We start from the raw sequence: 23,436 nt of genomic DNA, 5'->3' as shown, positions 1-23,436 counted from the left end.
CGCAGGCCGGGTGCCGTGCCCTCTGAGGCGGCTCGTGTCTCGTCGCTCCTGATATTCCGTCGCTGCAGGTGACGTCACTCGAGTCGGTAGCTTATCGGCACTTCCAGGTTCCAGGGTTCCGCGGGGCGGCAGGAAGTATGAATTTCCATCGTTGCAGTTCGTCGTCGTTGCAGTCAGACCAAAAAAACACGGCGCAACCTGCAAAAGCAGCAGCAGCGGTTTAGCCATGCTGTCCGCAGGCCGGGTGCCGTGCCCTCTGAGGCGGCTCGTGTCTCGTCGCTCCTGATATTCCGTCGCTGCAGGTGACGTCACTCGAGTCGGTAGCTTATCGGCACTTCCAGGTTCCAGGGTTCCGCGGGGCGGCAGGAAGTATGAATTTCCATCGTTGCAGTTCGTCGTCGTTGCAGTCAGACCAAAAAAACACGGCGCAACCTGCAAAAGCAGCAGCAGCGGTTTAGCCATGCTGTCCGCAGGCCGGGTGCCGTGCCCTCTGAGGCGGCTCGTGTCTCGTCGCTCCTGATATTCCGTCGCTGCAGGTGACGTCACTCGAGTCGGTAGCTTATCGGCACTTCCAAGTTCCAGGGTTCCGCGGGGCGGCAGGAAGTATGAATTTCCATCGTTGCAGTTCGTCGTCGTTGCAGTCAGACCAAAAAAATTCCCCCGCATTTCCCCGAGGGGGAGAATGTGAAAGTGCGAATGCACGGTTGTCGGCCCGCTTGCGGCGCTTGCGCTCGGCCCCCGCAGCCCACCGCCTCGCCGCCTTCTCTTCCATCTCTTCCATCGGGTTTGTAGTATCACGTGTACACCACGCAGTTATCAAGCCGCTATAACGCCGCTGAGTCGCCAACGCACGCCGCTGACGACGTAGTTTGAATGCGTTAAAGATATAAGGCGCGTCACTAACACTGATATCAGCGTCGCGTCCGTGGCTTGGTCGGTAGATCGTCGCGCTGCGGCCGCAAAGTCCTCGGATCGAAACCTGGCGCCGGATGCTGTTTCTTTTTTTAATATAGAGGAGCACTGCGGACGCCGCCGCCGCCGCCGGCGGTGGATGGTTTGGGGTCGCTTATAAAGTGCATTCGCACTTAAAAAACACGGCGCAACCTGCAAAAGCAGCAGCAGCGGTTTAGCCATGCTGTCCGCAGGCCGGGTGCCGTGCCCTCTGTAGTACGTGCCCTCTGTAGGGTGCCGTTGTAGTACGCGAGGCGGCGTTTTGCAACTTGTGTTGTACTATTTATATTTTTATTCCTGCTATTTCTTGTTTATACATTTGTATACTTTTTTGCGTGTGTGTGGCTTACAGTTGAGGCGCGAGCTGTGACCCAATGCTGGTGAATTAAAAGGCCAGACACTACAGAAATCTATATATGTGGCAGCTAAAAATGCGTCGCAGGAAACAGACACAAACTGCTCACCTATACCCATCAGTGGATCTCTAAAAGGGACAATTTTTTGCCGCTCTTTGGACTCCGAGATCACTATCGCAAAAATAGTGCGCCAAGGAGATAACGTTTTTACTTAGTTTTATCTCTGCTGCGACTACCGTGACTTCAAGCTCACGGACAACTACTCATTAGTCCCAGCGAAAAGAATATACGTATCTGAGTGAGTGTAACACTGTATTAAATGAGAGGCCATGGGGCCCTGAGGGAGCAAGGATGAGGAGAAAAGGGGAAGGTCACAACTCGCACAATCAACACAGTTGCAGTCTTGGGGTCCTAATCGCAAAATGAACACATTAAAGTCAGTCAGTGGCAGAAAAACGCCCAGTTCACACTTAAATGTACAGTTCACACTGTGGACAATGCGGTTCACACTGAAAACAGTGCACGCTGCAGACAGTTCACATTGTATACCGAACGGGAAAGTCGGCCAGGCTGCTACACCAATTTGTAGAGTCTGTTTTCAAGGGCGTACTCGGTAATTGCTTCTAGTGCGGTGGGATCGTCACGGACCCGACTAACATGTTCCTATTCAGTCGCAGGGGCGGGACCTAGAGTTAAAAGCTGGTAGCGATTACGGTCGAATAATGGACAGAGCCAAATTAAGTGGTAACGATTTGGTGTGCCTTCCCGATTACAGGGGGGGGGGGGGGCATCAGCGCCATTCGGATCCTGCTGGAGCTGTCTATTTATAAATAACGTATCTTATGCAGCAAAATCTCTGTGTGCATGAAGTACAAATTGTTAAAAATAACTAATCGACATTGGCAACAGCGTGAGTGGTAGCACGCATGATTACTGATATCAAACTCGGCCTGGTGGCTTCAGTGAAGAGACTGTGGCCAATAGCCCTGTACAGAAGACATACATCCAACTCCTCGAGTACTTCAGTAGCTGTACAATCCATATATTACTTAGCCCTTGGTTGGTATATATTTTCGATATTGTTTCCCTAAATTGTTATGACCAGCAGTGCAAATTATGCAGAATTCATGACCGAGTGTAAAACGTGTACGTTTGAGCTGGTGTCTTTCTTACCGACGTATCACCCTTTCAAGAACGATTCACACCTTCCATTGCTGTTAACAAAATGTCAATGTTTTCCTTAGTGGAACTGTTCCTAATAAACAATTAATGCAATGAAGGTAATGTTAACGAAATTCAATAAAATAGTGCTTATGAAAGTGCCAAAATGTACCAGCTCATGCAGCTGTAATATTTCGCAAGGGTGGGACAGTTTGTAAATGTGGTCATGGGAAATTGCCTACCTTACTTGTAATCCTTACCTGCAGCACCGAATCGTGTTTTGAGGTGTATATATAGTGAAAGAGCACCCAACTCAATTGTATACCCTTCTGTGTGCTGTAGAATGAGCTTTCAATAAGGGTGTTTGCTTTCCGGAACGTGTATATATGCCACATGCGCGTGAAAGCGTCCATCCGCGCGTGCGCACTTCGAGCACCGAGCCGAGCGCTTATCTAGGAACACGATCTTACAGGCGCGCAAGAAGAGCGCGGAGAGATCAGGGGCTCAGGTACAAAAGGTTAACTTCTAACTCATGTGCGTCAGCTTCCCCAGCGCCGCAGGCCAGCCCCGCCCACGGAGCGAAAACATCGGCCGCCCGCCAACCAGCCGTAACGGGGGGAGGGGGATAAAAGAAAAAATCCACCTCGCATGAAGTCGCGCACATATAGGTAGAGACGTCACTGTGCTGCGTCCAAGGAGGTTAAAAAATGCAATTATTTAACCTCATTGGCTGCGCCGCTGCTTAGTGGGTGTGGTCGGCCTGGGCCCCTACGTGATATGGTTTGGGAATACGCTCCCCGGCTGCAGGCCCGCCATTGCAGGCCCGCGCGACGAAGGAGGCAGCGGCGCCGTGGCTTCAGTTAGGCTTAGCCGCCCTGAGATTTTCGGCGCCCGTATAAAAGTCCCGGATTGTCCAATTGTCCAGTGGATGGCACAAATGCGCTCCCGATGACTTCAGGAACAAGCCTGTAAATACCTTGTTGTCTCAGGGCACTTTGTCCGCACTTAAGAAATCACAAAGGCGGAGCCGATGTGGCAGCCATCCACACCGAGCCACCTAGCGGGCGTTTTTTTCGGGGCACCAGACGACTATCGTATTTCGACATTTGCAATGAAGCAAGGCGGTTTTTGTCGCTGTTGTGACATGGTGGCACGTGGAACAGCAATTTTTTCAGCCATTCGATATGCAGAACGCCGGATTTTTCGTCTCTTGAGGCGTATAATGCACTAGCCTAAATTAAACACAGACTCAGCGCTTGAAACAACAAACAGGACCATTCCAGGAAATTATGGAAATTTCTATTCGGTTGTCTTAGTACACGTAAAACGTACTCCCATGGTCACTGCTCCGCGCGCCGTTAAACTTTTCCTGAAACCTCTGCTTACAGCTCCTCACGTGATCTTGGCTTCTCCTCTGTCAAACTGCACGAGCGGAAGTGCTCAGGCCACCGATGCCACGGTCCTGCCTGTCGGGAGACAGGGGGAATGAGTGTTAGTTCGTCAGCATCGAGGGTCCCAACCACGCCAATTTTTTTTTTTTTTTTTTGCTTTGGCTGTCTGAAATGTTGACCATGCAGTAGCGTGGTCAAAATGGCTGGCTCACGGCTTGATGCGCGACTGGTGAGTGCGCTGTGTCGTGGCATACGGTAGGCCTGGTCTCGTTTTCCTTCAAATTTTTGTCGTTGGTGGATTGTGGCCGTGGTAATTGGATGGCGAAGGCGGGACCGGGATCAAGAACGGTAGTTGTCCGGTGCTTGCGAAGCAGTAGGTGATTGCTGGTCTGTTATGCGGGAAACGAGTTGGCGGCGATAGGCTCATTGAATAACCTTGGCGTCTGCTTTAAGTTTCGCCGGGCGTCGCTGGTCTCTTTTGTCTTGTTGGGCACAAGTTCGCACTGAATAACCGCCATTCATCTGTCATTTGTGTGTACGCGACATTACAACACCCGAACATGACAATTCATTTTACTTCTTGCAAGACAAACGACGATGCTCTACCTAATAATAAACTCAATGGCGCAAGCTGCCCCACGCCACGCGGTTTCTGTCCAGCCACTCACTCACTCACACCGTTGCAAGCTGATTCGTCGCTCGTGAACAAATTTCTGCCTTTAAACTACGCAAAGACGGTTATCGGCAAGAAAAAACACCGTCATGACTCCGCGCAGGAGTTTAGGAAAAGGAAGGAAGTGTGGTACGCGTCAATTAGCTAAATAGAACTTTGTATTGCAAAATCATCCCCCCCTTAGCCCAGTAAAGGGACCGTGCAACACTTTTCTCAACTTTTTTATAAATCTTAAATGCTTTCACAAGGTAGTCAACAAACACATCCAATACTTAGAATAGGGGTACCTAGGCCAAACATTACTGCTATATGCCTATCAGATAACGTGGAAACCTGCTCAAAAGATTTTTTTCACTTTCTCGAGTCTTGGCGTTCTTTGGGTGCTCAAATGACGTCATTACAGCAATGTAGCCGGTATTGGCCGCTTCCTTTCAGTTGCAGCAATAGACGCATTCGATAGCCACTTTAGAAAAAAGCCACAAAGCAAAGCGAAAGCGCGAGGCGTTTAGTTATGCTACGACGAGCAAATCGGCCGCTCCGTGCGCTTGATAACTAAAGCTTTGACGATGCTTCCAGACGCAGAGGAAAGAGTGCAGGCGCTTATCGGGAGTGTTACAGAGTCCCTTTAAATGTGCAACTAATGAGGCCGGATGTTAGCCCTTTACACCAACATTGAAAGTGTCAAATCCGGAATGCGCTCAGATATCCATTCACCCGATCATGACATTGTTTCGAGGGGCTACACAGCCAGGCTGTGCATCCAAGTAGCTGGGTCATGCACCAAGCTGGCGGAGAGAATGCCCACGCGTCCGGCGGGGCTCGAGGAAAAGAGAAGGAAGGGGAGGAATGGATCCTGATCGACTATCGCAAGCTACGGGCTTCCAAGGCTTCCGTGGATTCCGCAAATGCACCAACATTTAAGCCAATCTACCCGTAACAATGTCATTATTATCGCTCAGACGCAGCTGTCAGCACTGCACATCCCTGTCAATTAATTCATTACATAAATGCCTGGATTTATCGCTTATCGCAATGATCGTTAGATTCCGAACCACCAGTGGGTGTGTTTCTACAGAAATAAACAGTTCACTTTGCAATTTTAAAGCATAGAACTTCAGAGCCCCCCAAAGAAGAACGTAGCATGCCGAACACAGTCGGACTTAACCAAAGTGCGACACATGCAATTTCCCACCAAAGCTAATCTTAATTTTTCTGAACACTTCAATGATGCCCTTTCGTTCTCTCCAGAAAATATATTCTCTATCAATTCTAATACAATCTGTGGGGATCGCTATCGCCAGGCCTAATAATATTTCTAATGTTCGGCCCAAACAGCATTCATACAAAAATTATAGGCATCTTCGCGTCTTCCAATCTTCCATTGCAGCCAGGGTACATCACGTAAAGGTGGGCTCCAAAGCGCCATCAGCTGCAACGAACCACACGTTCACTTCCGATGCCCAGGAGCTTCATTCGCAACTGAACTTCAATCTCGCCTGGCCGACGTCAACGTTGCCACTCCGTCTCATTTCACACCCGGTGGCGCAGCTTGGGGTATGAGGCCTAGTCCAAATCGCAATCTTTACAATGAAGCAGTTATACTCAAGTTCCCGAGAGATAAACGCGTGCGTAGACCGAGTGCGTAGACCAGAAAAGCTCGGAGGGTCGAAAGCGCCAAAGATATAGCTGCGGTGTATGCCCTCTTCACTCGCCACCTGAGCGTCGTCAGCGCTCGCGTCGCAACTACTTCGCCCTCTCGCCACACACCACTTATGCGTCGACGCGCACCTCGCAGCTTCGGCGCACTCTCTCTGCTTACCACAGACGTGTCGTCCGTACGTATCTACGCACAAGCTAAATATTTGATTGGATTGTATGGTTCAACGCGCCGACGCAACGCAGGTGAAAAGGCGCGCCGTTGTGGTGGTCTCCGGATTAATTTCCACCAGCTGGGGATGTTTAACGTGCCCCGAAATATCGTACACACGGCCGTTTTTGCTTTTCGCCTCCGTCAGGAAAGCGGCCGCCGCCGCCGGGAATAGAACCCGCGTGTTCGTGCTCAGCAGCACAACGCCTTAGCCACTGAGCCACCGCGGCGGGTGCACAAACTAAATAAAAAACTATCAATTAAACTTTAAATGAAACAGGCCACGTTATATCAGTTGCGTCCCCACACAGTTCCCCTGCATACCCACCTTCAACGAGTGGAATGGTAGATTCACTTGGAGAAGCGATCATTACCCCATTCTTCTCACTCTCGGAGGCAAGCGCTTTCGCACTCCTCACTTTTCCTCCGCAACCCCAAGTCACTGTCACCCAGGAATCGCGTACTCTTAAAGGTATCCCCGATTACCGTCCCCTACATGCTGCTCCCCACTGCGATGGTGCCCTATTATTGAGCACTTACACTCGTCAGGATCTTCGATTTCAGGTCGTCGACGTCGCCTCCCGTCTTGAGCATCACCTCACTGCGTTCACTCTGTACCCTCTCCGGACCACTCATCGCGCGCTTTGCCAATCGACAATTTTATAGTCCCCACAAATAGTGTACCCTTTTGGAGCCTCTCATTAGTTCAAGGTTGTACGCAACTCCGACGTCATATCATGTGCGGAATTTAATGCCCCGCACGTTATTAGCGGCTCCCCGCGCCCTTTACGACATGGCCGCATACACTCAACGACACTATAAACGGCGCTCAAATAACAGCCCCCAATTCCATTATTCGAGCGGGTCACAGACACCAACAGTCGACCATATGCCAGACCTCACGGTAGGCCTATAGGAGCGCGAGATGTCTCCTGGCATGTTACAGGTGAAAAAACTGCTCAGCGGCCATTACCTTGGTGAAGTCATTTTCCCAATCCTCCAATCTAAATATACAATTTCACGCACTAGCTGGAAAACCTTCAGCGCTATTCAGGACCCCTCTCATACGAATGAGGATCTCCACAACTGGACCAAGGCGCACAAACAAGCCCAGAAAGAAGCCACGCGGATGGTTCACATTCAGCACCGCGAGGCCGTGCGGGCGCTTTTCTTGTCCGTATCTGGAAGAGGCGGAAACGGCTCTCGCATGCCACCTTTGGCGCCCAGCCCAGCAGTAGTTGCCTTTTTGTGTGCGTCACCCAGTTGACGCAACAGGTCAAAGAGCACTGCGCTACAGTCGCCACGAACCAATGCAGCCAAATTTGTAACACTATCAACGGCACGCGGAATCAAAAAATAACCTGGCACCTACTTAGAGAACTCCTTGGGGCTCCACCGGCTCTGGCCTGCTTGCCACTCTCGAGAGGCACCCTTCCCTGCTGGGCGCGGACGCTTTAACGATCCAGCTCCGTGATGTTTCCAGTTATCCTCTCCTACCTGGCCTTTATCTTCCCTATATGGGTGCCTCCAGTTTAGAAAGCGATGAGCCATTCACCCTCCCCGACCTCGAGTGGGCGCTATAGAACAACCAAAGCGGAGGTTGGGCCCAGGTGAGGACCAGATTTCCTACACACTCATACAAAACCTCTTCAACAAGGACAAGGAACATGTTCTGGACATGAAATACTCCCACTAGGAAGAAGGCAACCTGCTGGCATCTTGTAAACTGTTAATCCAGGCAAAAAATCCTCCATCCAGAACCTCCATTTCATCCTTCTAACCTACCTAGCAAACACCATAGAAAGGCTGGTTCTCAATAATCGAATCCCCTCATTTCTTTCCCCTTCAACAACTTGCATTATTTAAGAGTATGTTGTTTTGCGGTTGTCTACTCAGGACCACTTCTTCCTAGAACACAATTTCTACCACCCTCCTGTTTTTCCAGATCCAAGGCATAGTTTCCCTCGGTGTGATTAAAGCCTCCGATAACCTTGTCCACGATTACCTTACAAACCTCCTCGCCTATTGGCGGTGAGATGTTTGAGTGGCGCCCCCTGGCTCTGACGTCGGCTTAGGGACTCGCGCCGCTGTCGTCTGCTACACTCCGCTTGAGGGGCAGCAGTGCCTGAGCGAGAAACCGCCCGCTTTGATGCTTTAGTGCATTCAAATGCGTATTTCCAATAATCCACTTATTTTGCCAGCTTCTGACACATCTAAATAATTTCAAGCTGTATCCCCCAAAAGTTTGCAACACACGAGGAGAGAGAGAACAACTTTCTTGAGAGCATCGGTCAGGAGATCGTGTGTAACTCGTGCTTACTAAGTGTTTTACGAGGTTCAGCGCTCAGAGCTCCCCGAAAAGTATTCAAGGAGTGTAGGCTTCCCTGCAGTATTTTTGAGATGCTCTTATGAAGACTCAACAGTCTAATGCTACGTACAAAGCAGCGGACCCTACACGCGCATCGCACAGCAGGAAATAAAGCGGCTGCCTTCTATTTCTTTCGTTCTTGTTGACTTGTATATTATCAATGTTTTTCTGTGGTGCCCAACGGTTTCTACACCATCCCAAACGTCTTATTAGTAGGTTTGGGGGTGTTTGGGAGGATCACAAAGATGGTGAGGATATTTTCTTCAGGCTCTATGGCATACATTCCCTCCTTCACAAATTGGCTTCCGTTATGGCTGTATCCATGGAGGTGCATTTCCGCAACGTGCGTTGTTTATTCACATGCAAATACAATGAGAAGGTTTCTGCTACGCCAGCGCGATGGCACCCCAGACAACGTTGTCCAGATTCTCCAGAGTACTCGAAGGGGGCTTTTGTGCTCCGAATTTCTATCGTAACCATTGTTATCATAACGAACTGACTCTCCAACCAAACAATTATGACATGATTCCAGTGTTGAAGGCTTGATATACTCACTAACGAACGCAATAAATAGTATACGCGCATCTATTACAAGAAATTCGAACCGATGAATACTTCCAAGCAGCTCTTAATTGTTTTCCAACAATTCCAGGTGTAAAGAACAAATTCTGGTCTACTCGGGATGGCTTTCTATGAACAAAAGAAAATTACTCTTACTTTTTTGTCCTGGACTGAGGGCACAGCCCACTTATCAGCTCGCTTTTACTGTTAAATAAAGTTTTCTACTCCTCCCCTTACTCCTCCTCCTCTTGTGAGCAGTTTTTCTATAACGCACATGTGAATATTTGGAAGATATAGCTGTGGGAAATGTACCCAAATATCCCTCCAGGTCGTAGCAAACATAGTGTTACTGTATCTTTACCGTAGACGTGACTCGTTTTGCTCAATAAACCTCCACACTAGTTATAAAAGCCTGGTATAAAACCAGGACGCGCCAATACACACAGTGGGTAATTTGAAACTCAGTCTACAGTTCTTCCAGCCCATAGTGCATGTCGGCATACTTTCATGTTATGACAATGGCGTTCAAGCGTTCGTCAAAGTTGTAAAAACTGTTTACCTTACATATGATTACCGGGAATTCGCAATGCCTTCTGCCATAGCGGACAGCTCTGAGGGCCTGAAATTTCTTTTGGTTTTGTATTTTCGCTGTTGTCGGTTATTAGCAGCTGGCTGTTCCCTTTGTTCGGAAGATTGTTTAATACAGAAGCTGACGCCTAGCTCCGACTCTTTGCGCTCCGCACAGAACCGGCTTCGCAAGGATATGGGGCGACGCCGGCAATGTTTCTTTCGTAGCGGCATCCAAAACTACGCTTTAACTCACGCCTTGAGCTAGTGTATGCGATTTTGGTCTATTATTATGATAAAAAGTTACCCACACGCAAAATCTGGCGCGGACAAGCATCAGACGTCAACCGAGCACAAAGAAACAGCAGGGAGAGCGAGCCCGAGTGAAGCAGACGACAAATGCGAGAATCCCTAAGCCGACGTCACGGAGGCGCGCGTCGCACCGCCGCCCCTGGTCGCGCTCACCGCCAATACCGGCTGTGAACCAAAGATTTACGGCTCCATCAATACATTTCTGCGCCACCGCACTAAGTTCCGCATCCTTGATTCGTTCTCCGGTCATCTTTCCCTCCCGCGTGATATTCTACAAAGTGCTAATAAACTCACACTGGCTCTCCTATTTTGTACTTCGGGGTCGATCCCAAAAATCACATTCTACGCAGACGATCATACTCTTATAGACACCTTTCAGTAAGCTATCGATACAGCAGGCCTGTCTCCCGCACCCGAAAAATACGAATTGCTGCTAATTGCAAACACCCGCTTTCAACGCCAACATAGCAACCTCACCACTCTCGCAATGGCGCAGGGTTATCTTATCTAATCAGGTTATAAACGTTAACGTTTACAATCAGCTCACGCATCTAGTGCGCCGCGTTGTCAATAAGCCCACCCGGCCACGCGAGGGTCATTGTTGCAGCATATTTAGCAATCTTACGTACAAATTTCCGCATTTCCCGCTGCTTTTACGGTGCAAATGCATTGTGGCTAAAGACGGCCTGCGCGCCCCGGCTGACGCATTATTTTGAGACGCTGCTTTCGTTAGGACCCTGTTCGCTCGGCAAGTGCTTTGGAGTAGGATACAAAATGGAAATGGTGTTTTTGAGCGGTCTAAACGGAATGCAGACACGAACCCAAGTTTGACAAATTGAGCTCTTTAATGCAGTGAGGTTGCCGTTGATTGCCTTGCTGGCGAGTGTCGGTGTGCGCTCGATGGTGTTGCAGGAGCCAGTAGAAGACGAAGGCCGCGTCGAAAATCGAGCGGTCCGCCTCGGCCCCCAAGGGCAGCCCGTCACGAGAGTCATCACTCCCGGACCGTCCTCCCGTTTCTCCAGGAAGACGTGCTCCTCCAAAGTGCGGTTCAGCACGCGGAGGTGGTAGGCAATCCAGCAGCCCCGAACTGCAGGCCCTCCAGACGGCTTCCTCGTGGACACAAGCCGTTGGGGCTGCAGGCACTCCGCTTGGAGCAAGTCGTGCAGGAGGCGCCCGAGAGGACCTGCGCTGGCTTCCGCTGTGGCTTCGGGTAGCTGCGGAATAAGCGACGAAAGAGAAAGGCTTCACGTTATCACCCGGTCAGTACTGCAGGTATTCGTGCGTATACGACAATGTCACAGATGTGAGCGCACTTATTGTGTCCTATCTGCAGGGGTTTTCGTCCTGCGCTGTTCTCTTTTAGAGATACACTACATCCCTCCGCTAAATCCGGTTTTGTGCACGCAGCACTATACCTCCGTGAAGAACAAGGCAATGAAAGATATCCAAATTAACTACTTATATATGCCTTTGGGAGTAGGCCACATCTACTGTAATAATGTCGTTGCTGTCCCACACGCTGCCAAGGAGGACGAAATTCATTTCCCTGTCACGGCAAATGTGCGGATGGCGCAGCCACCGAAGCGGCGTCTCTCGATCGGGTGAGCGTGGTAATATGCAAATTACATTTTTCAATTTCGTTTTAACATTCCATTCAGGAGCGGTACGTCCGGCGATCCGTTTACATGTCTTTGGCTAAATTGACTGCAAAAATAACAACCTTGGTCGACGCAGACGTAGACTGCCGGCTGATGAGAAGCCTTTTCATTAGGCGCGGCGCTTATTCGTATAGGAGACAATGAGGGCACGTGCAGGACGGCGGCGAGCGCAGTTTGACGCCGTCGTCTTCGCGCTATGGCGCTATTCACGATACACGGCAAGAGTCCATCGTGGGTTAGATTGCGCAATGCACCGGGATCGATTCTCGGAATCTCCGACACGTGGTGCATGGCAAACTACTATCCAGGCTACGGCCTAAGGAGAGAAGGGAACCTTCCGTACGCACTCGAGAAACGTGGCGCGGGCTGCACGGGCGACGTCTATCGGCAACGCCCGGTGCGAGGTAGCTTGCTCCACAGCCGAGCTACTGCGGAGTAGCGATGGCCAGGCCGTGCTTGCATTTCCGCATTCGCCGCCAACACACTGATTGTTCGCAATTTCAATGCCCCCTGAGGCTGCTTGCTCCGCCAAGAGCACTGCTGGCTGCACCGGGATAAGGTCCCTGTAACAGCTTCTATACAGCGTGTGCAGTGTGCATACAGTGCAACGGCAGAAACAAAAGCGTTTCACACTCTTGCAGGAATATCCGCGCAATATGGCGGAGAAACCGAAATAACATACATTCGAATAGCGAAAACGATTATTCAGAGGGTAAGTCGATTCGTATATTCGAGTATTCGCACATCTTTACTGCAAACGACACGGGAAAGTAGAAGAGCGCACAAATACGCCCTCTTTTGAAGTGCAGCAGAATACTGACCGCTATTACAACATTCTTGCGGAAGTAGATCTCTCGAACTTAGTTCGACGGGTTCTGTGCTCGTGCATCACGGAGCGTGCTTCAGAACCATTCTAAATATGGAGACTCATACTTTGCGACACCATGTTCAATGAGTAAGTAATGCATGCTTAAGGCCTACCAGTCGGATCACGAAATGGCGTCAATTTCTTAATTATCGGGGATTCTTCCCGCACGTGCGCGAAATAGTATATATGGTGTCGAAAATAGAGAGTTTTAGCACAGCGTCTGTTCCGTCGTTCACGTAGTTACCGTGTTAACCGGGACCCGACTGAGCCTGCGCGCGCGGAAAGGGCGAGGAGGCGCACCCACCATGACGAATGCAGCGGCATCGCGAGGCCCGGCCCGCGGAACTTATCCGCCCTGCCGCGACGAATGCGCAAGTGCCCAGACGGGTTCGCGAACAACACGGTAACTACGTAAACGACGGAACAGACGGAATGCTAAAATTATGACTATCGCCTGTGTTTCCCTAGGCCACGCTCTACCGTGAAAAAGAGAACCCCCCAACCCGACTTAGAGGACTGAGCGAAGGTAGACGCACTTGGCGCTTAAATTTTGGGGGCTGAAACGTCCCCGGTATTCACCCCTGTACTTATTAGAGTTACCAGAGAACCGGTCTGGGTATGGTAAGCGGTCCCGGTACGGAACCCGACACACCAGCGCATGCGCACTAGTTTTTCAGCTCCTGTGCACGCGCGGTAGCACCGGTCACCTACCGGGTACCGTACCGGGATCGGTCCTCCGCTCTGCAATGACTATCTCTCTCGCTCTCTACGGTCACGGCAAAGAGGTCATGGCATCGAAAATTCCAGACGAGGATTACATATGGAAAAGTGGTCTTTCAGAAACCCCGTTAAGTGGTCTTTCAGAAACCCCGTTCTTGACGTTCTTTTTTTTTTTTTTTTCACAAACTTGAGTGTGTTTTGATGGTTGAAACTTGGCACGCGATTTCCAGTCCTACTAACTAGGACGCCCGTCACCGGACCGCCCCCCCCCCCCCCCCCCCTAAATTAGCGCTTGCTGCGCTCGAAATAAACATTTATCCTCTCTACCTCTCCTGTTCTACTACGAGTTCTGGTTTATAGCGAAACCGAACAGCAAAAAATGGAAATGACGCTTTGTACACCGCGCCAGCGTTTCTCGAGACGTGTCGGAGCACGCAAAGAAGCAACGGTTGAAAGCGTAACGCCTAATAGCCAATCCTCGAGTAGTCGAAAATCGCCGGGCGCAGGCCACAGCCCCGCGTAAGGGGTGCGTATACAGCTCCAATACCTTTACCTTCACGACGGGCTCGGGATGTTGTTCCGACGGCAGCCACCGTTGGGGCGGCAGGTCGAGACGAGCACGGCGGAACGGCCCCCGGTACGGCCCCCGCACAGACAGCTGGGCCTGTCTCACGCCGGCTACCGATGGGGCAGCGGGGGAGGCCGCGTCGCCAGAAGCCGAACCCGACGGCGCTGGACGAGAGATGAGGAGGTGACGATGCGGCCGTTCCCACGACAAAAAAGAAGAATAAAAATCACTCTCGGGCTCGAGCTGTCAGCGCCGAGCGTTCCAGCAAAAAAAATGAAAAAGAGAGACCGCAGAGCTTTCGTCGCGTGCAGAAGCTGCGGACGTCGATCTCATACACATGAAAGCGGCACTTGCGGGTGGCAGTAAGGTGTTGTTTTTTTTTTTTTTTTTCAGCTAGCTGATACCTTTACATATACAAAGGCAACATCACATCAACCCAATGGTGCGGTAGATGTAAACATCGTAGCTGCGAAGTATTTCCTCTCTACCTCTCGCGAAATGATGCCTGCCTGGCGTTCGCTGCGAGATCGGTACAAGGCGAGTCGGCTGTTGGCCTTGCGAAGAATCAGCTAGGACAGATGTACAGCGGGATAAAATGGGAGCGGAGCGAGGACGACCATAGCTCACCAGTGGGCCGGTCGAGGCTGACTGGAAGGGAGCGAGGCGGTGGACAGACGCGGCTGGCGTCGGTTTGCACACCACTTTTCATGGGCGGCTGTGATGACGTGGTTCGCCGTATCCCGAGCGGAACAGGCTCCTCTACGGCCGCCTGGCGACGCTGCTGTCGGTGGCGCTGCAACGCGTGGCATGCCGAAATATAGGGGAAGGAAAACAGTAGTCCGCCTGTAAGGCCGTCTCCTTTCTTTTGCAGCACTATAATTTGCGTGCTCCAATATGAAACGGAGTAAATCTCTGGGCAGTTGCCGATTCCCCTGGGGTACGATGACGCGCGTGCGCTTTTGATGGGGGCACCATCATCATCACCCTCCTCGTCAATGCATAATCGGGCTTTTGCATTTTCTTCCCTCCATGGGCTTTTGAAACTCAACCTTTGACAAACGCGAGGCATGATGGATAGATGAAGGACTGTGGCCCCTAGAGTAGCTACACTAGCGCAGACCAGCCACTCCTCTCGTCGCCGCGGGATCCTTAAAGGGACACTGAAGGGTCCCGCAGACGTCGTGTGGTTACTTCTGTAGATTAAAGTCTGGTGTTCCCAAGCCACGTTTAGAGGACTCTGGGTGCGTTTCCGCGAATTTAGTTACCCCTTCCCTTCGGCTGCTAAACATCTCCGACGCTCTTTATTAACCGCTATTTTAAATGAGTACCTATTCAAGTATCCTACTTCGTCGGTTATTTATGCAGATGCATCTCAAAATGGCGAGAAAGCTGGAATTGGTATTTTTTCACAATCTCTAGATTGAAGTTATTTGTTACGAATCCCGGACTACACACCCATTTTTAGGCAGAATTTTACCAATAGCTCTCGCTCTATGTAAACTACCGCAACATGCATCACTAATCAATGTATTATCCGATTCCATGTCACTTATATTGGCATTAACTTCCTCTTCCGGCTCTCCCTTGTACCGCACACTATTATTTTTTGTTCCAAGGCAAGTGAAGGAGGTACGTTTGGCTTGGCCTCCTGGCCATGCGGACATCGGGAGCAACGAGCTGGCGGACTATCTAGCTAATTTCGCTGTCACAGCTCCCGTTCAATTCGCAGTACGTAACCTGGCTCTTTTTTGCGTCTTCAATATTAAGACGATATTGGCATTTAGACGCTACACGTTCCGATGAACTCCTCTCCTTTGAAGAATATCAACATTTAAATTTCGGTTGGAATGTTCATTTTTGTAGTTCTCGGCAATGCGAAGTGACCTTCACCGAGCTGCACTGCAGAATTGCAAGGCTAAATTTCTATCTGTATAGAACAGGGCTTTCACCTACGGAACTATGTATGCGGTGCCATGTTCCAGAAACAACCGAACATTTTTTTCTCGCCTGTCACCGCTTCTCGGCCGCAACACAACTGCTTTTGAAGGACCCTAGTGAGCGTTTCGGGTCGACTTTATCGGTCCCACTTATATTATCTATTGGGGAAACAAATTTGGGGTATGCGAAAAGGGATATAATTGTATTCAAGCTTTTCTTTCTGCTTCAGGTCACTTGAATTGCTGAAGGCTACTAATTAATGGCTAATTAGGGTTTTAACTATGAATAACTTTCATTTTACAGCCTCTGTATTTCCAGAGATAACTTTGAAGATATCATCGCCATCATCAAAATGAACCCGAAGTGCTGTTCCCCTTCCTTTATTGTCCTCACCCGATTCGGCACTGCCTCGTGTGGTGCGTTAGGACAGAGCGAGAGAAAGATAACACTTTATTTGAAGCGACCTATGTCCGGGCTGCCGAAAAGGGTTTTTTTTTGGCCTGGAATGTGCTTAAGATAGATAGATAGATAGATAGATAGATAGATAGATAGATAGATAGATAGATAGATAGATAGATAGATAGATAGATAGATAGATAGATAGATAGATAGATAGATAGATAGATAGATAGATAGACAGATAGACAGACAGACAGACAGACAGACAGACAGACAGATAGATAGATAGATAGATAGATAGATAGATAGATAGATAGATAGATAGATAGATAGATAGATAGATAGATAGATAGATAGATAGATAGATAGATAGATAGATAGATAGATAGATAGATAGATAGATAGATAGATAGATAGATAGATATAGACAGACAGACAGACAGACAGACAGACAGACAGACAGACAGATAGATAGATAGATAGATAGATAGATAGATAGATAGATAGATAGATAGATAGATAGATAGATAGATAGATAGATAGATAGATAGATAGATCCATGGATGGATGGATGGATTGATTGATTGATTGATTGATTGATTGATTGATTGATTGATTGATTGATTGATTGATTGATTGATTGATTGATTGATTGATTGATTGATTGATTGATTGATTGATTCCTTCAGAGCTTCGGTCCGGTGAACTCAATGCGGCTACAGGAGAAATGTTTTAGTGCATTGATCGGGCGGATAGATTTTAAGGCGACGCTATAACGTGTCCTTGTGACGTGCGCATTTGCACTTTCACCTATCGATTTTTCAGAACCGGCACACGTTCAAGTATTGAGGTGCTTGAATTGAAGCGTGTACTCGCGTCGCAACTTCCCTGAGGCCGATCTTCGAAATGGCCTGGCGAGCAGCGGCCCATTCATACGTCCTAACATTGCTTGCTTCGGTTCTGAGGCAGTGTGCTATGTATGGGCGCGCTTACTCACTGCGTAATTTTTCACGGCATAGCATGTCTGCTCGGTTGCATGAAGTTGCCGGTTAAGTTGAGTCAAATTTCGGATTGCATTGGCCTCATTAACCCGCCCCATTCGTAACGTTTGTTTTGATTGCTGTTGTCTTTGCAGATCTTTGTTTGAATAAAACAATACACGTTTTAGATGCGAAGCATCTCTGGCTCCGGGGGATGTCCCGCGTCCGTGCCCCGTCCGCAGCGCATCTGATGATGATTGTGGCATGATGCCCCTTGGGATTGGCAAACCAATGAATCCATCACGAGATAGCTGCGCGTTCAACCACCGTCGTCATCTTCCCGTAGGGGAACCGCTGAAGATGAAGAAGGAGAAGAAGACAAAGCTGTGAAGAGGAGGTCGTGTACGTTGCTCTCTGCCTGTGCACCAACGTCAACAACCTTTACCTCACCAACGCTGACGGAGACTACCGATTCTACCACAGAGACGACAACATCAACAAGAACATGATGGACGAGTTTTCGCGCCTCGAGAACCACCGCCTACTCACCCTAACACAACAGTACTTGCGTACCTTTGCCACCGGTGTGGACCCGGACGCGGAATTCCCTCTGGCGCTACTAAACACCAGATCACTTAACATAACGGCAACATAATGGAACCATGCACACGGAACCCCCATGATGCTTCGCATCCTCATCAGGGTTCCCTACAGGAAGATGGTGAAATTTTTTTACAGGAAACTATTACACGCCTCGCCCTGCGCATCGCCCACGTGCGGGCCCCCGACTCCTGCCGGGTACGGGCTTAAAGGGGCCATGAAGACAAAATACAAGTTTGTGTCGTTCTGAAGGTTTGGTGTTTCATAGTGCCCCAGCGCTTGTCCTGCGGCCATCGGTGCTTTACTCACTCAGAAACTGAACAATTTAACTCACAATTTTGATTCTCCCACTGCATCGTGTTTTTCATGACGTCTGCGTGCATGTATCCGGGGAGTAAAAATAATGTCTTCTAATAGTACACGTAAAAAGAATGCGAAATGCAAAATACTGCGTTTTAAAATGAACGCGCACGACACAAACGGCACATGAAGATTGGCGTTTTCGGAAACGAATTACGGACGGAAAGTTGGGCTAGTTGGCTTAATTAGTGTCAGTAGATAAGATACGAAGTACCGTCACTGAGGCACGCAAGTGAGCAACGGCGGCTATTCTGGTGTCTACCAGATTGCCGCTTCTGCATTCCCACTGCTAACTTTGACGAGGTCATTTGTAAACAACACTGCCTAGGACGCAGCAACACAGCATCTTCTGGCACAGTTCTGCCGCTGAAATGCTGCAAAACGCGTTATCTTTGACCCGCGTGCGGAACGGCGCCAGGCGCGCGCAGCCGCAGAGCAGAGAGAACAAGCTGAGACTACCATAGTTTATCGACAGAAAACGCATAAGCAACATAAATGGCGGTGCCCATGAACTCTCGCAGTGTAAGCAAATGTCACGTGATGCGAACTCGCCAATGATCACGGCGGCGGCACGGAACAATGGGAGAAAAGAGTGCCGGTACTCTGTAACCTTATCCAGTGACAGTAGGTTTGATGATACTGGTACAATGTACTAGCGCAAGGACGGCCCACAAGACAAAGATAACCACAGGACGAGAGCTAGCGTTCGTCCTGTGAATTTTCTTTTTTTTCTCTTGTGTTCCTACCGAATTTGGTGCCGACTTCAAACCAACACGTTTTACTATCATACATCTCTCCTACTACCTAGCCACTTAACTGCCCCCAATGCGATGAGCCTAACACCACAGCTCATCTGGAATGGATGTGCGCCACCAACCCTTCACCACCCAGATCCTCTAGGGTGCGTGTTGCAGAGCTGCCAGCTCGGAGACCAGGAGGCCCTGTACCCTCGGGCGAGGATGGCAGCCGCGGCACGCGGCCTACCGGACTAGGATGGCTACCCGCAGCTCCTTACGCTTTTTCTCCAGTACACCGTCCGTGTTGTTTCGATAAACGTTCTCTCTCTCTCTCTCTCTCTCTCTCTCTCTCTCTCTCTCTCTCTCTCTCTCTCTCTCTCTCTCTCTCTTGTGTTCGGCCGTCCTAGCGCTAGTACAATGTACCCAGTATCGTAACCGAAACTGAGAAATAAAAAGGGGGCCATTCCCCGCACCCACACTTTAGTACACTGCACCCAGTATTGCAAGCGAAACTGAAAAAGGAGAAGGTGGCCATTCCCCGCGGCCAGACGTTAGTACAATGTACCCAGTATCGGAAGCGAAACTGAAAAAGAAAAAGCTGAACATTCCCCGCGGCCAGACGTTAGTACAATGTACCCAGTATCGGAAGCGAAACTGAAAAAAGAAAAAGGTGGCCATTCCCCGCGGCCAGACGTTAGCACAATGTACCCAGTATCGGTAGCGAAACTGAAAAAGAAAAATCTGGACATTCTCCCGGCTAGACGTACAATGTACCCAGTATCGGAAGCGAAACTGAAAAAGAAAAAGGCGGCCATTCCCCGCGGCCAGAGGTTAGTAGCCTACCACCACATCGACGCAAATCAACATGAGAGAGTCGGCGCACTTATCAGAACTGCCTACAAGGCAGCTCTCGGCCTTCCCATATGCACCTCCAATGAGAAATTCTACAAGTTGGGAGTGTGCAACACCTTTCGGGAGGTCACAAAGACCCTCCTGGAAGCCCAGAAAGAATGGCTACTGAAAACCAAGACTGGAAGAGAAATACTGAGAAAAGTCGGGTACTCAATCCACTCAGAGTACATACACAGAACGACAGAACTTTCTCCTCAACAAAGAGCAAGCCTCAAAATTCCACCTGTTCCCTAAAAAATGAATCCTACATACAACAAAGGCAGAAGACTAGCAAGAACAAGATACATTAGGAAGGTCTACGGCAAAGAACCGGACGCAGTCTACACCGACCCAGCAACTAACAGCCGTGGCAACGCCTCAGCGGTGGTAGTCAACTGCGACGGGAAAATTCTAGACTTCCTAATGAGCAACAAACAGAACATACAAGAAGCCGAAACTACCGCCATCCTAATGGCCATAAGATGGGGCGACCACAAAAAGAAAGATCTCACCATAATTACTGACTCCACGAGAGCAATTAGAAACCTAATCTGCGGAATAATTCCTAAAACCGCAAAGAATGTATTGCCTCTGACACCGAAAGGCAAACACAAAATAATATGGACCCCGGCCCATCAGGTACTGGAAGGAAAAAGCGGACTCCCTCGCGAGGCAAATCATGTACCACGGGAAGTCTGAGCGTTCATAAGCCTTTCCTCCATACAGTGCGGCTGCCGACCGACCCCAGTTATGCCGACTAACCAGAAAAACAATGCCGACACCTCACCTTCTACTAGACGCAGAAGAGGCCAGAAATCTCAGGAAAATCCAGACCAGTACCTACCCGCATAAGTCCAGATTAGCACTTATGTTTCCGGATAAGTACTATAACGAAGAATGCCATAAATGCCATCAGAAGGCAGACCTCTTCCACACTATGTGGAACTGCCCGACCATATGGAAACAGAATAATTTCAACACATCAATAGAGTACTGGGAAGCGGCACTGTCCATCTCGAACATCTCCAGCTAGCGAGAACTGCTGGAAAGAGCCAAGCTGCGGGCTTTCGCCACTGGAGTCCTGGAAATAGGATTCCACCCTTAACTCCACCCCCTCCCCTTCTACCTTTGTTGTAAATAAAGTTTACTACTACTACTACTACTACAATGTACCCAGTATCGGAAACGAAACCGAAAAAGAAAAGGGTGGCCATTCAACACGGCCAGACGTTAGCACAATGTACCCACTATCGGAATCGAAACTGAAAAAGAAGAAGGTGGCCATTCCCCCCGGCCAGACGTCGTACAATGTACCCAGTATCGGAAGCGAAACTGAAAACAAAAAAGGTGGCCATTCAACACGGCCAGACGTTAGTACAATGTACCCAGTATCGTAACCGAAACTGAAAAATAAAAAGGTGGCCATTCCCCGCCGCCAGAAGTTAGAACAATGTACTCAGTATTGGCAGCGAAACTGAAAAAGAAAAAGGTGGCCATCCCCGCGGCCAGACGTTAGTACAATGTACCCAGTATCGTAACCGAAACTGAAAAATAAAAAGGTGGCCATTCCCCGCCGCCAGAAGTTAGAACAATGTACTCAGTATTGGCAGCGAAACTGAAAAAGAAAAAGGTGGCCATCCCCGCGGCCAGACGTTAGTACAATGTACCCAGTATCGGAACCGAAACTGAAAAAGAAAAGGTGGTCATTCCCGCGGCCAGATGTTAGTACAATCAGAGTCCTTCAATGTTTTACTGGTCACGAAACTTCGGCGCTCGTTTCATATAGGGACCGCGCGCGCCACTACAGGCGCCACTGCCGCACGAAGGTCATCCAGCGGCCGCGCGTGCGGCGTATTGGCCGCACGCGATGCGCGTGCGGCGTATCGTGTGCAAACGCTTGCTGCTTTTGGTGTCTGCGCGCTGATGAAGTGTATTTTTTTTCGTAGTAGTTAGCGATGAATAGTCAAGTCTGTGTATATCACCTGTCTTCAGTGGGGTTTTATTTTTTGAAGTAAATTACCGTTGACTTCGGCCGCGAACGGCAACGGCTTCTGTGTGCTCTAGCACAAGCGCTGCACCGTCGTATTTACGGATTTTTAAATCTATATTGCTTCTTTTCGTAAAACAAAGTTGTAATTACCACACATATGGTAGCTGTGTAGTCACTGACTGCTGCGGGCCTATCGATAATACAATCAAAAACTGAAAGAAACCAAGTACACGTCGTTCAGACTACGCTTAATGAATCCGTTGATTGCTCTGGAATGCACAGAATGCTAAAAGAGATATTCCAATAGTATTGTCGTTTCGATGAGTTGTTACATACTTGAGAACATCTAAAAACGCTGCAGAAACGCGAAGGATCAAAACACGAAGAGATATATGTTGCACCATGTGTCTTTCAGCATCCACGCTTTGCAATACTTGAAAAAACAGGAAGCGAAAAAAGAACAATAAAACTGATTTTATCACGCAACAAAACAATTTCAATATTACGAAGGGTGACAAAAGAGCGTGGTCCAGCGTGGTAAAATTTATTTTTTCGCGCTGCGATGTGCAGCACACGGAGGAAACAGAATATTTCCACGTAGCCACGAACGAAGCAAAGCTTTTCTGAACGCAGCGAGCTAGCGATCTCCTGCCCTACAAAAGACTAGAATGAAACACAAACGTCGAAGAAGCAGTCCGCAGTGCGACGTGCACAGATGAACGTCGTAAGTTGCGCGGCGCTTGCTATGCATGAACTACTCTCGGGACGTTATTAATTTCAGATCCATGGAAATGGGATCGAGAACATTGTCGAAGAAACAAAAAATCAAGTTGGCGACAAGGTGGCACCCTTTTCATATCAAACAATATTGCCCGACGGGACGTACGACAAAAAGAGCAAACGGGCGCTCCGGTTGAAACGCCAGATAAGAAACCGAAATCTGCCACGCGCGGTTGCAAAACAAACAAAACGAACCCTAAGGGATAATTCGCGGAAATATGAAAAGTAAAAGCACAAGGACGTCCCAAAGCTTTTTTACAGCGAGCCTGAGTGCAAGGTAATAAAAGTTTGCAAACAAGTAATGAAGCACCGCTACAACCTGACTGATATGACAAAAATCCGGCTTTAAGTTAGCCTTGTACAATTCTAGGTCCACGATGCTCTCAAAATGGTACATTGCTTTTTCCATTCTCACACACCGTGCATTTTCACACACTGTCGCACACTTATAATCGAAGCTGACTGATTGATTTATTGCTTGATTGATTGATTGATTGATTGTAGGGTTTAACGCGCCGATGCAACGCAGGCGATGAGGCGCGCCGTAGTGGAGGGCTCCGCATTAATTTTGACCACCTGGGGATCTTTAACGTGCGCCGAAATCTCGTACACACGGGCGTTTTTGCTTTTCGCCTCCATCAGAAAAGCGGCCGCCGCGGCCGGGAATCGAACCCGCGACCTCGTGCACAGCAGCGCAACGCCTTAGCCACTGAGCCACCGCGGCGGTTTAATCGGAACTG

The 23,436-nt window shown here is 49.2% G+C and overlaps 1 protein-coding gene across 1 annotated transcript; it reads right to left on the bottom strand.

The window, feature by feature from the left end:
- Nucleotides 1-3,860: 3,860 nt before the first annotated feature.
- LOC144165244 (uncharacterized) lies at nucleotides 3,861-14,749 on the bottom strand. The gene is made up of 4 exons (XM_077695404.1): nucleotides 14,649-14,749; nucleotides 14,007-14,185; nucleotides 11,029-11,421; nucleotides 3,861-3,890 (listed from the first exon to the last, which is right to left on the bottom strand). Exons 1-4 carry the CDS (start codon nucleotides 14,728-14,730, stop codon nucleotides 3,861-3,863), a joined length of 684 nt encoding a protein of 227 aa, XP_077551530.1. The 5' UTR covers nucleotides 14,731-14,749.
- Nucleotides 14,750-23,436: the final 8,687 nt, after the last annotated feature.

Source organism: Haemaphysalis longicornis, unplaced genomic scaffold, assembly GCF_048455015.1.
Source record: "Haemaphysalis longicornis isolate Haplotype H1 unplaced genomic scaffold, Haemaphysalis longicornis Haplotype H1 scaffold_1, whole genome shotgun sequence".
Classification (NCBI taxonomy): domain Eukaryota; kingdom Metazoa; phylum Arthropoda; class Arachnida; order Ixodida; family Ixodidae; genus Haemaphysalis; species Haemaphysalis longicornis.
This window is presented reverse-complemented; position numbering and strand designations above follow the sequence as displayed.